This window comes from Siphateles boraxobius, unplaced genomic scaffold, assembly GCF_051911475.1.
Source record: "Siphateles boraxobius isolate OS27281-9 unplaced genomic scaffold, OSU_SipBor_1 3, whole genome shotgun sequence".
In the NCBI taxonomy this organism is placed as follows: Eukaryota; Metazoa; Chordata; class Actinopteri; order Cypriniformes; family Leuciscidae; genus Siphateles; species Siphateles boraxobius.
Window position 1 is genome coordinate 17,248,961 of NW_027508919.1, and position 16,801 is coordinate 17,265,761.

Sequence of the window (16,801 nt, forward strand, 5' to 3'; positions counted from 1 at the left end):
CGCCTGCCCAACCCTCAAAAGATTTCAGAGGATGTTGGGTCTTATGGCTGCAGCATCATTGGTACTCCAGCTAGGACTGCTAAACATGTGTCCCCTTCAACGCTGGTTAAACAAACCTGTACCAGCTCACGGCTGGCGATCTGGCCAACTACGAATCAGAGCAACCCACGGCTGCATCAAAGCCCTGGCTCCCTGGAAGGTGACAGACTGGTATCAGTCTGGCGTGAGTTTGGGTGTGATTTCAAGGAGAAAGGTGATCTCGACAGACGCCTCCAATTTAGGTTGGTGAGCCCTGTACGAGGGCAGGCCCGCCTCTGGTCTTTGGTCAAACCCAGGACGATGCCTGCATATAAACTGTCTAGAGATGAAAGCAGTCGCACTAGCCCTGAGTGCTTTTCTCCCATATTTGAAGAACTAACATGTCCTGGTTCGAACGAACAACTTGACAGTGGTGTCCTACATAAATCGCCAGGGCGGACTCAAGTCGAACAACCTACATATCATGGCCAAGAGCATCATTATGGGCTCAGCACAACCTGTGCTCCCTGAGGGCGGCGCATGTGCCAGGTTTTCTGAACCAGGGTGCGGATATGTTATCCAGAGACAATGTTCCCTCAGGGGAATGGTCTCTTCACCCACAGACAGTGCAATTGATATGGAGCATCTTCGGTGAGGCAGAGGTCGACCTCTTCGCCTCAGAAGGCAACGTTCACTGCCAGACATTTTTTTCAAAGAGCATGCTGCGCTGTCCCACGACTGGTCCAGCCGCCCGCTATATGCTTTTCCCCTGGTCACGATGCTGCCACAGGTCGTCGAATGGATCAGGGAGGACATATCCGCATTGCTGCTGATAGCCCCCCTCTGGAAGACCCAGCTATGCTTCTCAGAGTTGACACAAATGATGGAAACAGCCCCATTGCCGATACCGTTGAGGAGAGACCTCCTCTCGACAGGCAAACGGGTTGATTTGGCATCCCCGTCGCGATTTATGGGCCCTTCACGTATGGCCTTTCAATGGGTATCTGGGTGTCTCACAGATGGAGTGATGAAAAGCATCACTGAAGCAAGAGCACCTTCGACTAGGCGCCTCTATGCTCAAAAATGGGTGGCATTTTCGGGCTGGTGTAAAACACGGAGCCTGGATCCCTACTCATGCGAGATACCAAGTATAGCCACCTTCTTACGGGTCGCACCCCTTCCACGCTCAAAGTATATGTGGCGGCCATAACAGCATCTCACGCTCTTGTGGCCGTGAAACCAATAGGGAAAAACGACCTCATTGTGCACTTCCTTAGAGGAGCAAGAAGGTTGAACCCTCCACGGCCCCCCTCAGTGCCCATTAGGGACCTCTCCATGAACCTGGAGGCAATGAAGGGTGCTCCATTTGAGCCGCTCAGATCTGCTGACTTAAAGTATCTCTCGCTCAAAACTGCTTTTCTGCTGGCGCTCACGTTAGTCAAAAGAGTAAGTGATTTACAAGCGCTGTCAGTGAACGCTTCCTGCCTTGAGTTTGGCCCAAACGACTCCTCAAACTAGACCCCGAAGCCGCCGCCAGGCGCCGCCATTTGCGCCATTTAGAATTTCAGCCGCCGCCAGCCAATATTTTCGTAAGCCAAATTGAGCCGCCATCTGATAAAGTTTGGCTGAGCTGGCTAGAATTATTTGCATCAAATAATAATTCTATCACATAGAGACATACACACACGACACGAATATATAAACAATACACGAGATCTATTTTCCCACTGGATTCATAACAGCACAGTCTTGTGCTCGTTGCTACGATACACAGACTCACAGTGAATTGACGACCAATTAAAATTGCTCGTTTTCCGTACAGAAGAAGCGATGCATTTTTTTCTCGCACTGAGGTGAAATGGCGGAAAGAAGCAAGCAAGGTAATTTTGATCTCACTTCTCACATACTTTGCTAATTCCTACTTACTTTTTTTTTTTAACTTAGGCCTAGCCAGACTTTTGTTAAATCTTCAGGGCACGGTTGCACAAACACCTGAATCAAAGATATGATGTTATGAACCAAATATTCTGGAACGGAGAGATTTATAGCACTGAACGTGATATTACTGCAGTAACAAACCACCGTTTCCACATTGCTAATTCACGACGCATGCTTCAGTGTACATTGAAGTGAAATGTGCAAAACTTTGTCCAAAATAATACTGATAACAGTGTGTGTTTATATTAAGGCGAGACACGGCAGGCATCATTTTTTTTTTACTGGTCAATTTTGAGATTTTTGGATATTTGTCTTCCATGTCTTCTTACAGACTTGTGGTGAAAAAAAGTCCGAAATACACATTTAGGTCTTTATTTTACTACACTTCGTCTGTTTGCGTCTGTAGATTTCTCATAAATTCAACAAAAGTTTGCGTTCTTAATCAACATAACGTTACTTCTCCGCGATCAGACTACAAAATAAATATGTACATACGTTGTGAAAGTAAAATCTGGTGTTTTCTTTATTACATTGTATTGCATTTTGTAGAAATATAGTGTAAGCCATGCATTGCTTGGAAATATTGAGATCTAGTAAATCAGTATAACATAGACATCTGTAGACATGAAGTGGAAGCTTCAGTCATTTGCAGCTATGAAAAGTTTGGCGGCTGCAGCAGCCATTTAGGTTTTGGCTGAGCCGGCTAGCCAGCCAATAACTTCATCAGCCAGCCATTATTCTCAAAACAAATGGCTTCGGGCTCTACCTCAAACCAAGACATGGTTACGTTCCAAAAGTGCTCTCGACACCGTTCAGAGCACAGGTTATTTCGCTGGTTGCTCTCTTTTCGCCAGATGACGAAGGAGAAGCGAATTTACTCTGCCCTGTCAGGGCTCTCAGAATTTATATGGAGCGTTCTACCCCGTTCAGATAGTCAGAACAGCTCTTTGTCTGCTTTGGCGGCCGCACTAAGGGGCTTGCTGTTTCAAATCAGAAATTATCGCGCTGGATAGTGGACGCTATCGCGCTGGCTTATGAGTCTAAGGGCCTTCATTGCCCCTTAGGCGTCAGAGCTCATTCCACAAGAAGTATGGCCTCGTCTTGGGCTTGGTCGAGTGGAATACCTATTCAAGGTATCTGTGCGGCAGCCAGCTGGGCCTCGCCGTCCACATTTATAAAATTTTATAATCTTGAAGTGCCAGCTTTGCAAGTGAAGGTTCTTTCAGTATAAATGCAAACACATTTCCCCAGCCATAAGGCCCGACACATGTCTGGTTGGCCATTGAACTAAAGTTCTTGTATGCACATTCCCTATATATTAAGCTCCGCTTTGACCGGCTTATATTAGGCTCATATATTCACTCTGTTAAGTCTCAGGCAGTTGACTCGGGCTATAGTAGGGCGAAGTTAACACGCACAGCGTTTTGAATGGGGTTCCCATAGCGTAAGCTAGCTTACGCAATACGAGAGACCTTTCGAAAGGGAACTACTTTGGTTACTAACGTAACCTTAGTTCCCTGAGAGGAGGGAACGAAGTATTGCGTAACCCGCCATGCCACTGTGCTATGTTTGGGTATCGCTTCAGTCGATTAAACCTGGGCTCCCTAGGTGAGACCTGGTCCTTTTATAGACACGGTCCACGCCCATTTTGGCGGATTCTGAGGTGTCAGGGCGCGAAATGCCCTGATTGGTTCGAGCGTCTGAGCTGAGCCTCGCCATTCGTTCGAGCTGTTGCCACAGCACAGCCAATGGCCGCGCTCGTGCTTGTCTGTGTCTGGTGTGAAGCTACACTCATAGACAGAAAAGAAATGGACACAGCTACGCCGCAGGCTCAAACTGAGCTTGACGACAGTCTGACAGTTGTAAATCTTCTAGTAGCTGTGCAAAGACCAATCTGAATCATCTAATTCCTCAAAAACGTTGTTGAAATATTTTGGCCAGTTGCTTTTATGGACTCTCTATCTATGGGCTTCTCCCTTGATTTTATGCCTCTATGTACCCCGATTGCCTCATAGACAGTAAAAGATTGCCTGCGAGCTTCTCCTCCTGTCTATATGGTAATTTCTCTACAGTGCTGTTAAGAGGTACAGTTGAAGCAGAGATGAGGCAGAATCCAAATGCAGCACACACTCTTCATTCGTTGAACTGAAAACTAGGCAAAGACTCAGGCTAGGAGCAAGACTCAGGAACAAGACAGCAAACCTCAACTATCTGCATCACAGAGCTACACACACAACACACGTCATAATATAGACGAGAACGGACAAGGAACAGGGAGAAACAGAGGGCTTAAATAAAACAGGGAGACAAAGGAACATAATTGGGGCACAGGTGACACAGATGAAGATGATTAACTACACACAGGTGAATTAACTGAGGAAAAACGAGGAGTGGGAGAACTGAACAGGACTATACCAAAACACTAAGAAAAAAGGGGAAAACAGAGTCACACTGTTACAAGTGCAACAGATAGTTGTGTGGTTATGACGCAATCATTAGCCTAGTTTTACAAAAACGGCTTCTACGGGGCCATAACGTAAGATACAAAGTAATGGAGCCTTTTATACATTGTCGTGTTTCTTTAGAAATAAATAATGGACAAATGAAGTCTTTGGACGCCTCAGATGTAAAGTTATTCGCTGTCAAAGTGACATCAAAATGAATGGGAGTCAATGGAATGCTAACAGCAGGTGATGGTCTGCTACAATGGCGGCCCCCAGGAGGCTTCAGTTTCCGGCTGATGGATTACCCCCTTGGCTACACTGCGTTTTTAAAGTTTTACTTCAGTATTCTCGAGAAAAGGGGTTTTCCCATAGCGTAAGCTAGCTTATGCAATACTTAAATCCCTCCTCTCAGGGAACTGAGGTTTCGTTAGTAACCAAAGTAGTTCTTAAGAGTTTATTTATAAGCATTATGGGCACTAGATTTTTATGGAAGAATGTTGCATTGTCTCACGGAAACTCTTTTAACAAAATGGATTAACATTTATCATAAGAACATTTATCTGTGATCTAGCACTGTGTTTAGATGTTAAGAAGTGCATTTATCACTACATTTGTATTTTTTTTAAATGCTTGAAACAAGTTTTATCTTGTCCTTTAACTTACACAGGTCGTAATAAAGGCCATACTCAGCGTAATAAAACAAGAGTGACATTTAAGGAGGTCCAATATTGTTCACCATGTTCAAGACATTAGGGTCAGTAAGATTTTTAATTTTTTTTGTATATAAATTTGTACTCTTACTCCACAACGTTTATTCCATTTTCTTTCATAACTTCCACGAAAGTACTAAGAAATGTTTCTTGAGCATCAAATCAACTTATTAGAATGATTCATAGGACATAGGATCATGTGACACTGAAGACTGAGTAATGATGCTGAAAATTCAGCTTTGCCATCATAGGAATAAATTACAATTTCAAATATATTCAAATAGAAAACTTTTTTTTACAATTTTAAATTGTAATAATATTTCACAATATTACTGTGTTTACTGTATTTTTGATCAAATAAATGCAGCCTTAGTGAGCATGAGACTTTTTCAAAAACATTAAAAAAAATCTTTCGACCCCCAAATTTTGAATGGTACCAGTGTGTTTTTTTTCTTTTTTTTCTTATAATAATTTTAGTTAACTAAACCACATTTAGTTAATAAGAATAATTTGTTTTTGAGGAAACATTCTCATCAATCTACTAATACTGTATGTATACTGATATATGTAAAATCTGGCTTTTCTTCAAAGTATACACACACAATTGTTCTTTATAATGTTCTTGTTGTTTTGTTTCTTTCTGTTTTTGGACACAAAGATGGTTGAAGATGAGAAATATCACGGTTTAACACTTTCACCTGCAATTTCAGAAACTCAGAGATGACACAATCCATCACCGCACTATACGCTGTTTGTTCATTTGGCACCAAACCTTTGTGTCGTATACCTTTCACTTTGATAAATACAGCAAAAGAGAAACCAATATAGCAATGTCACAGTCATCTGGTGCGTAAGAGAGTATTCATGGATTGCTTTGAATGTAACAAGGATTGAATGTGACAGTATCTAACTTTGATGTCACTGAGAACAGAATTATGCAAAAAATAAACAAATGCTTCTGTCCAACTTTATATTGAGTGTCTTTAGCTCCGTGCTAACATTTAAATTAATCATTTTTATTCCATGCACTTGTTGTGTACACGTTTTTATATTGTATTTATATTTTTAAAAATTCCTCCATGTAATTATGATTCCTTTACACCGTAACCCACACTTTAACCTACAACTTTAACCAAACCTGTCCCTAATGTCTTTAACCAAACCCGTATCCCACATCGATAGCAGCAAAAGTGTATTGCAATACATGAACAGTAATTATTGTACCTTACAATTAATTATTACTATTTTTATGTAAGACACCTAATATAAAGCGTGACCAATGAAACATCAGAGCAAATTACAGATTCAAAATAAGAAGAAATGTGTAAAATGCGTCATGCAATGTCAGGTATGAAATATAAAGAATCTGAGGCGTCAGAGCGGTCACTGATGGCTAGTGAAGAGTAAACATTTGTTAGGGCTCTCTGTGCAAGCAGAGATAGGCTCTGTCTGAATTGACAGCACACTTTTAATTGTGTCTATGACGAGAGGACATCACGTCAAAACCATTAACACTGGGATGGGGTGACATGAGCAGTATTGATCCCTTCAGGATAGATGGCCTTGGATGATATAAAACTGAAGATGCCGGCTGGGGCAAGAGCACTGAAGACTGAAGTCACCCGTGATCCTCTCAACATGTTGTCACTGGCACTGCTCTACATTCTGGCTGTGGTTTGCTCTGTGCGGAGAACTCATGCTCTGCCTCTATATTCAGACACGGCACTGCCACAGCAGGAAGGTGAGATCAACTCTGTGCTTTTGATAAGTTGGCACGCTCATGATGTTTGTTAAGGGTGGACATCCAGCTGAATGAATGATGGAGCTCATGTGGAGAAACCGTGGCTGTACATTTATTAGACATTGCTGTTAATGTCTTTTCTGCTTCCAATGTAAATGTTAAAAAGGAAGTGGTGAAAGGCAGTATAAGGAACATTTTATAAAGACCCTTGAGCTTGATCTTATTATGACAATTTTTAATCTTTCCACTACAACTTTTAAAAATCATTTCACTTGAAACAGAAGGGACATCTGTTTTTGGACAATTGGGTTTTTATATTATTTTTGCTTGTAGTTTAATATTTTTTATTTATAATTTAAAATTATTACCAAAATATGACATTTTTTTTTTGCAGAACTGATTCAGAAACTGGTGGCAGATGTCGAGGAGAGACAAAGCAGTGATTTAACAGAGCAAAGGGACATCAAAACTGTCCTCCCTGTCCTGATCCAGAGAGGTGAGACCGGGACTCTTGGACACTTGTTATTTAAATAACATTTATCAGTTTATATTAGAAAGGATACCATTTTCACTTTTTCTGTCTTTCTAGGTACAAAAGAAATTTTGCAGCAAGAGATAATGAATAACATGGTATGATCATTCTCTTTGTAATGAATCATTCTCTTTCTTTCTTTCTTTCTTTCTTTCTTTCTTTCTTTCTTTCTTTCTTTCTTTCTTTCTTTCTTTCTTTCTTTCTTTCTTTCTTTCTTTCTTTCTTTCTTGTGTGATACTAAATCCGTATGTCTGGTCTGTGTCTTTAGGTGGATGAATTAAAAACAGTTGTTTTAAAACTAGCAGCAGCTGATAACCTACGTTCTCAAGGCTATCTACGATCTGAGCAAAATTTGCCCAAAAACAATAAGAGAGGTGAGGTTTCTATATATGCAGATTATATATGTGTGTGTGTGTGTGTGTGTGTGTGTGTGTGTGTGTGTGTGTGTGTGTGTGTGTGTGTGTGTGTGTGTGTGTGTGTGTGCGTGCGTGCGTGCGTGCGTGCGTGCGTGCGTGCGTGTGTGTGTGTGTGTGGTAGTGTGTATAAATATCAATATATACTCAAAACACTTTCAATGTCACAAAACAATAAGAGACAAGGTTTTATTAAAAAAAATTAAAACAATTATGTAGTGCTAATTTTATTCATATAAAGAACATTTCAAGGATGGCAAAATGGCTATATGTCATTATTATATTACTAATCAAAGTTTTTTGTCCTTCCCTTTACAGCCTGTTTTTGGAAATATTGTGTTACAAACTAGGAATGAATCGGCTGAGATGGACAGAGGACCAGCATAACATCTCTTCATGTACAAACACTTAAAATGTATGCCTTTGTTTCCCCCTATAAAAAATCCATTCAGCTGCCCTTTGACATTGTGAATATTGTTTTATATTTATATATAGATATATAAAGTAATCTAACAGGAATATGGATGTGTATTTTTTATCATAAATGAAAACTGACCTAGAACTGCAACTGTAAAATAAATATAGTCTAGGTAAAAACAGATCAGTTGTAATATTTGTGTATTTTTGATTTGTTTTTCGATCCAGTCATCACCATCTTTTATCAAAGCTCTGGATATGCTTTGACATTCACATGGAAAGAAAAAGACTAAGTGGTGATATGTATGATATTAATTTTATTTTAAGTAAAATCTGAAAGAAAGCAGTTTAATCTCTTTTTTAAACAATCGTGATGTCTAACAATGGTGTTTGCGCCACTCAGCACATCTGCCATAATAACCTTTAATACAAAGCAACCATTACTGACGCATTACTCATTGACTCACGTACTGCACATGATTTGACTGCACATTTGTGTTTTCAACTCATTCTTACAAATGATTAAAATATATACATTACATAAAACCGAATATGCCATAATGAATGTAAAATACATATATACATTATGCACAAAAACGTTACATGCTGTTAAAAGCACAATTGCCTGTTGTGCTCAAGATCGTTTGCAAAAGATCCTATAACTTCTAAAACTACCAGAATAAAGCCTGTTTGACAGTAGCAGTCACTCAAAAGTATCCGTAAATCCAATGGGCTCTGACTCTGAGATCACAGGCACAATGAAAGTGCATAAGCAAACTGTGTTCAGTCAGTGTGCCTTTTGTGTTTGCTGTAGTATATTTATAACTGTGAACTATGTAGATGCCTATAAACTTATAAACTGAAATGTTAAACTATTTACACTATTTAAACATTTAACCCCATATGTCCTCAATAATCTGAAGTTCAGTTCCTCTTGACCACACTCAGATAGGTTTTCTCAATTTCAATGTCAGCTGGACAGGTCTGGCTGAACTCTTCTCTCTCACATGCATTCTGCAGGTAACGCCACACTCCAGTGAACTGAGCAGGAATCTCAAAACTACAGTACTTCCTGGCAGCAACCTACAAAACCAAAAAGAAAACCACATTATAATTATGTATTTTAAATTAAACAGCTTTATAGGCCTGTGTATGTATGTGTGTCTGTAAACCACAGAGGCGTATCACCTTGATGACGTGCAGCTTTGGTAGCAAGTTGCAGTCTGCCAGTGTCAAGCGGTTCCCATCAAGGAACTTTCTTTTGGATACACTGATGTTTTGATCGAGCTCGTCCTGAAGTGGAGTGTTCAGATATTCATCCAGACGCTTGAACTCCCTCAATAAGGCTTTTTCATGGACTGAGGAATCAAATAATAGAGAAAAATATTCAGATATATTCATATTTATTCACATTTATATTCAGATATAAATCAGAAAATTGTCATATTCTGTTATTCTATTATGTAACTGTCAATGCATTAATCTGATTAAGTCAATAGGGCCATGTTGTTTCTAAAAATCAGCTTGATAAAACTATACTGATCATCTTTCTTTTTTTTTTTTTTTACTGCTTGTATCAGGCCGCTTCCAGTCAGTGGTGTGTATTTTCCATTAGTTATTATCATGGACTCTTTCTGCAGGTTTCATCGTTACACCAGTAGGTGGCGACAAATTACTGTATATGAGTCACTAAATCATTCGTTCATTTAACCGATTCGTTTAAAATTTCTGATTCATTTAGAAACGACACAAGCGAATTTTGTTATGAATGAGTCAATGCAACAATTCTGCTTTTTGGAAGTATTTTCGCAACATCGTGTCTAAAATGTCAGTTTTTCTAACTTAATTTCTTCCGAATTTTATCACACAATCATGCTGGTTTTAATATATATATAAAATTTAATATATAGGTGTTGTAACTCACAGGCATTGTTTGGGCTGTTCTTGATGAACGCAGAAAACTTGGCAAAAATGTCAGCACCAACATCAAATGACTCTTTGTAGCAGGGGCTGAGATGAGGATAGCTGATAGGATAAGACAGAGGGAAATATTTAAAGCCAGTCATCACAAACCTAAAAGATAGACATCCATCATTCACACAATAATACTGACACTCAAAAAACTCTTAAGCTTCTCCATATAATGCATGTTAAATAGGTATGTCTTTCCTTTTTCCTTTGGGATCCATCCCTATGTTCCATCCCTTTTTTTGGGATGGCATGCCCCCACGGAAGAAAATTTTGAAAAATAACCCCTGAAATGATGACTTCTTGTGAATATTGTATGCTATCATACATTATAGCATATTATAGGCTAATACAACTTATTAGGCCTATTTATAGAATAGCAAAGTAGGCCTAATCAATATACAAGACTGAACCACATAGATAGGCTATATAAAGGCTATTATGATCATTTTGCCAACAATGAACCATGGATTTGTTTAGTTTATAATACGTTTTATTTTTTACTTAAACAATACAACATATAACATTCAAAACTCATCGGCTTAGACTGCATTTGAAGAAAAATAAACACAACAGTTTTCTGTAGCCTTGTGCGAACTTATTCAATAGAATTAGACTTCTAGAATGTTCTTTCCAGTGCAAAAAAATAATTTTTATTTAATTAGACAATATTTTAAGGAAGTGTATAGTGCAAATATCTTTATATTATTATACTTCCAATCCATTATAGTTAACTTTCTTTTCGCCGGCTGCTCGGAGATAGTCATTTTTACATTTCCCGCTGTAACTGTTGTCACTTGTTGTTGTCATCGTTGCTACGATACGTGACTCACAATGACATTCTCTGATGATGTTCCAAGATGTTAAAAACGCTACGCGGCTGATCATAGACAAACAAGGGGAGAAATTAGTATCTACCGCACCGTCAGGGTTTTTTTTTCTTATCATAGCCTACAAATGTCTTCTTTTATAGTCTGTCTGACATATATTAGAAGCTATGTGTCTGTCATGGATTTGCACTGAATTGATTCTCAAAAATACGGAACAAAGTGCGTTCCGTATCAGTTCAATACGGAACAAGACATTAGGCCTATGTGTCAAGTACAGGACGATTCCGTATTATAGGCCTACGGAACGGTTGGCAACCCTAGTCAGTGTGTCAGATACTTAAATGAGTAGAGCCATGCGACTTATGACAGAACAACACTAGAATAATGTCTCATTGTGAAAAGTTTTTGTCAGTATGAAGCCAACGTTTGATATAGCATTACATGAGCTCACAGACAAGCACAATACCGAGGAGGGGCGAGTGTGGTCTCCAGGAACTCTTCGATCTTTATGAAGTCAGTCTTCAGCGTGCCATTGTACAGGAGGAAAGGAGGGTTGGTACCTGGAGCTAAATCCTTCAGCTCTTCTGGCTTCCTAAACAACACAGGGTGGAGCAGAGCAGAGGGAGTGTAAACTACAGGGTGCGGACATGGTCAATATGAAGTCATTTATTGTTTACGGAGAGTCTTAGAATGAGACCTAAAGTGATTAATGCTTTTTTAAAATAGTATTAAACTCATTTAGCACTTAAGCACACGGATATAGGACTGTTCAGCTGCTAAGTACATGAAAGTTTTATTTGCTTTAGAAGAAATAGGTCTAGATGGGAACCGGGCAATGGGAAAGTTCACACTCCTTTTCATGTTTGTAGTAGCTAGCCTACACCTGCTGTACTTTGACCGCCCCCCAGATCTTATCAAATCTAGTCCATGCTAGTCCAGAATTCCTCCGATTTCGCTATTTGTATAGCCTACTGAATTCCATTCCAGCTGATAGCCTTACCCAGAGCCGAATTTACCTCATAATGTGACATAGGGAAAATTATTTTATCCCCGTCATTAGAAATCAGGCTGCATCTGAGGTTGCATCTGAGGGAGTAAGTGCATCACATTATGTTTTCATCAACTTACAGGTTATGAAGTTTAGCTGAAGCTATGTGTGCGCTTATTTTTTCTGTCATGTGGCCAAAATCTCATGTTTATTATTGGCACTGACTCGGCAAATGCTAGACTAAGACACTCTTTTCCACTCCTCAAATACATTTAGACATTAGCCTTTATTTATAGTTTTTTTTAAAGTAAAGAAAAAGCTGTACTTAATCAAACAGCCCGTTCTTTATTTGCCTTTGCATTGCAAAAAAGCAGACGGTCCACCAAAATGTGTGCGCACTTCATTCAAGATTGAGGCGGGGTGGAGTTATGAGGTTTCACCGACAGTTTAAGGAGCCAATGGAGTTGCGAGGTTTAGTCACAAAGTGTTTTTAAACTTTTCATCTGTTAAATATTTGCAAAACTCTCAGACAGCGATGATATTTTAAATGTTATTAATTTACAAAGTTATCGTCTTTAGCATTAGACTTATCGAGTTTTAGCATTAGACTGAAATAATATAGGCTACTAATTATATTATTTCTCCTCATTGTAATTGGGCCCCCCTGGATGTGCAAGCATAGGCATGTGCCTAGAATATGCATAAATTTCATTCATGGCCTTACTGTTTCAGTGAAATAAAACTTAGAGTGACGCTTACTTCCTCATGTCTACGGTGGTTACTGTGAACTTTACTCCTTTCAGCCAAAGAACCATGAAGAGTCTCTGGCAGAAGGGACAGTTCCCCACATTCTCTCCATCATGACCCGCCTTGAGACAAAAAAGAGAAATCATGGTCAGTATCAAAGTTTCACATACCAGACACAAGGTTACATATAGCCTACATGTAGACCGAGAAACACACATTATAGATTTCCTTAATTCCTTAACCCTCATGTTTTGTTAAAATTGACTGAAATGTTTTTTTTCTGTTTTGTGACCAAGCAGAGACCCTGTATGTATAAAATATTAATAATATATTTGAAATTAACATTTATTTTGTCTTTCAGCTCTTTTCATATGTTTTTCAAAGGATTGTTAACCCAAAAATGAAGTCTGTCATTATAAATTCACACTCATGTTCCAAACCATGTATGATCTTATTTTCTGTTCTGTTCTGTTGTGTCATATGTCAGTATTTTGTTTATTTGTTTGTTTGACAGTTTGGATCCTAGTACTCTGCAGAAGGAAAAAAGTCAGGAATGGCATAAGGATGAATAAATGATGACAGAATGTACATTTTTTGGTGAACTATCCTCTTAATCAAAACCCAGTAGAGGGAGAAACTACTTTAAGGTTCAACCCATCGGTTATATCATAAGATAGCACAGAGAAAACTAAAGTGTGAAGTTTCAGGAACCTGCTATTTAAATTATTATGTTTACATGCACACTGGTTATTGCTAGAAAGATGCTTAGGACACAAATGGCATTTGCTATATTCACTGTTACTACTCTCTAAAATACTGTACACTAGCATACAAAAGTTTGGGATCACTAAGATATTTTATCTTTTCTTGAAAGAAGTCTATAATGCTCACCAAGATTGCACCTATTTCATAAAAAAAATACAGTAAAAGAAGAAACCATTCTTATATAATGACTTCAAGTTCAAATAACTGAATTTAACATGTCTATACTACCACTTCAAATTTCACTAAGAATTGTATGTAAGAATGTCTCTTATGCTTTTACATGACAGAAATCGAGGTATTTTAAACCGTTTTATCTCAATTCTGACCATTTTCTTAAGTGTACGTAAAAATAGCAATGTTCTCAAAATATTTAAACATGTTTGGGGTCTCTCAGATCCCCAGCAGTCTATTATTACTAATGTTAATGGATAGCTTTTATTTTTAAATAAAAGTGTCCCTCCCTTTAAAAAAGAATAGGACATAAATAGTCCATGTATTGTGTGGGTGTGGGAGGACAATTCAAAAGCTTGATCCAAAGAGAGGAAAAGCAGGAATTGCCTAAGAGGGAGACAACAGACCTGAACAATGCTTCTACCATCCATAATACGCACATTTAAATAAGAACACAAACACCTGCACTATATACATAACTTCTGTAATAAATAGACAATCTACAAAGATTTGATTATCTTTAGGATCTAAAGGTTACCGCACATTCATATTCTACTCATTTAGTTAATGAACTGTAGTAGTTCAACTGGTAAAGCATGACATCAGCAATGTCAAAGTAATGGGATCTATAGGAAAAGTAAGCGTGTTTACGGGTGTGACGACAGGGATCCAAGAGCTGTCAGTCTTTCAGTGCGTGTGCATGTGTGGTGATAAGATGATCCCAATGCTGTCTGTGCGTCTGTTCTGATAAAGAGAAGTGTAAAGGCGAACAGTTGCATATCAACCATACTATCCAGTCAGTATTGCACATGTTAACTGAATTGACTGTAAACGCCCAAATCAACCTCTGATTCATGGTGCCCAAATGGACAAAAAGCACTGATAGAGCACTGGAAGATCTTGGTTCATGGTGTCTTTGTAGAGTACTTTTCAACAAAATAACTTTTGACAACAGGCTCATGTATAGTCACAAGCCTTTTATTATTTTTTCAGAATGTGAAGTAGAATATAGTCTTGTCTATTAGAAAAATACATACACTGGAAAATAAGAGGCAAACGGTGCATCATGAAACTATATTATTAACTACAAGAATTCGATCAAAAGCTACAATAATTGAGTTTAACATCTCTATTCCAACAGTAAGGATTACTTATATAATGTTGAACTTGATCAATATTCAGATGAGTGGTTTATTAGCTTATTTGAACTATTTATTTTTCTATTTAAATTATTCTTATATTTAATATTATTTGATCCTACACCTGAAAATGTAGTTACTTTATTGGAATTAAAATGTTTAATTTGGAATAAGAGTATCTGACCAACTAAAACTTGTAAAAGTTGAACAACTGACCTTTATGAAGAGCTCAATTCGTGGTTCTTTATCTGAGTCTTGTCTGAGTGCCATTTCTTTCCTGCAGGAAAAAGACTTTAATAATTCCAGACCTCTGTGAAAAATATTCCACAAATCAACCAGACAGTAGAAGTTCCCCAAAGATTTGTACACAGCAAGTGTGCAAGAGTTCTGAGATGGAAGTTAGTCAGACTCTTATTTTCTGCTTTCTCCCTCCGTAAACACTTTAAAAGTCAGGAGGGAGGGAGGCTAGAGAGGATGGGCGTTACCCTGACTATATAACTGTGCTGCCAGGCTGTCAGAGAGCTCAGAAATAGCTTTTACACTCGGGAGAAACGTCACAGGGTTATCGCAGATGTGAAGCAGGGCCACATTCCATTCATGCAGACTATTAACACTTCTACCTCTTACTAACATTCCCCTCTCCCATGTTCAATCACTATGTGCCCCTTTCAGCTGTGTAATGGAGAGGCTGTTTTACTATACATGAACTAATCCACTTATTTTAAAGAAGATATTGAATTGCTCTCGGATGTCAGACAACAGAGTTAAAGTACTTGCTCTTCTCTGTTTCAGTCTTTTTTTCTAATGGTCATTTGGAATTCTGACTCATTCTGCTCTTTCATATTGTCTACACTTCTCTGGAAGTTTTCTAACTTCCAGTAACCCCTGCCAAAACCTTCCAAAAACAACCTTATATCACTTTCGATATTACTTGAGGCACAGCAGAAAGCAAATCCCATGTGGTTTTTGTGTGCATGGTTTTTAACTCCAAAAATGAGCTAAATCCCTTGGGGGATGTTTGGGGATTTCTTCGATTGGAATAATGATTCATAAATCAATTAAATTATGTTGTTGTTGTTTTTAAAGTCTAAAAAGTCTAAAATAGAGTTTCTGGTATGAGTAGGGGTAGTGTGTATCGGTTGGTCTATAGTGCATATAAAACATTATATGTATATTGCTAAGATACACAGTTGTGTGTGTGAGTAGACAAATGAGGGTGTGGGTATGTGATCATTCTCAAGGGATGGGTTCTCTTTAAACAAATAGTTCCCCTCATTCCCTATGCAGTCATGTTGAGTCATAGGAAACAATTCCGTCATCTATGGCTTCCCTTTATGATTGAGCATATTAACCTGGAAAGACTCTTAGTACAACTTACAGCATACAATTTATCTCTTACACAAACTTAGACTAAAATTCATCTTGTACACCAGCACTATAAAACAGACATTTTAAGACAGAATCCCATTCTTACATAATTGTTTTCAAAACCTAAAGAGTTTCATTTCCTCATTCAGCACACAGATGTTGTATTTAGGGGGGTTATTGCATAATTCTGGGGAATTCACACTAGTTTGAAACAATATTACAGCAAAAAGCAGACATATCATATGAAAAAGAAACCAAAGAAAGCAAGGAATTGCTTTGTTCTTTCCTCACAAAGTCATTTAAAAATGGTAGACACTTTTAAAGGGATAGTTCACCTAAACATAACAATTCCTTCACCCTGATGTTTGTCTGAAACTTGTATGACTTACTTTCTTAGCAGAATGTTCAAGGTGTTATAGTGAATGACCATGTCTGTCAAGATTTTTAAAGTATTATTTTTTGTAATGTACATCAATATAATCAAGCAAATTTTGATGGAGGAGATGGCCAGCCCATGGTCTCTTTAATTTACTGTACTAAATATCTTCATTTGTGTTCCATAGAAGCAGAAGGAAAGGTTTTTTTAATTACATGAGAGTAAATGATGAAAAA

General features: G+C 38.3%; 2 protein-coding genes across 2 annotated transcripts; one reads left to right on the forward strand and one right to left on the reverse strand.

The window, feature by feature from the left end:
• Positions 1 to 6,748: 6,748 nt before the first annotated feature.
• On the forward strand, positions 6,749 to 8,255 carry urp1 (urotensin-related peptide 1). The gene is made up of 5 exons (XM_077248047.1): positions 6,749 to 6,851; positions 7,246 to 7,347; positions 7,441 to 7,481; positions 7,652 to 7,757; positions 8,115 to 8,255. Exons 1-5 carry the CDS (start codon positions 6,749 to 6,751, stop codon positions 8,144 to 8,146), a joined length of 384 nt encoding a protein of 127 aa, XP_077104162.1. The 3' UTR covers positions 8,147 to 8,255.
• Positions 8,256 to 8,510: 255 nt separating this feature from the next.
• Positions 8,511 to 15,388, reverse strand: clic2 (chloride intracellular channel 2). The gene is made up of 6 exons (XM_077248046.1): positions 15,038 to 15,388; positions 12,759 to 12,868; positions 11,478 to 11,603; positions 10,138 to 10,238; positions 9,402 to 9,571; positions 8,511 to 9,296 (listed from the first exon to the last, which is right to left on the reverse strand). Exons 1-6 carry the CDS (start codon positions 15,089 to 15,091, stop codon positions 9,138 to 9,140), a joined length of 720 nt encoding a protein of 239 aa, XP_077104161.1. The 5' UTR covers positions 15,092 to 15,388; the 3' UTR covers positions 8,511 to 9,137.
• Between the last annotated feature and the right edge of the window lie 1,413 nt (positions 15,389 to 16,801).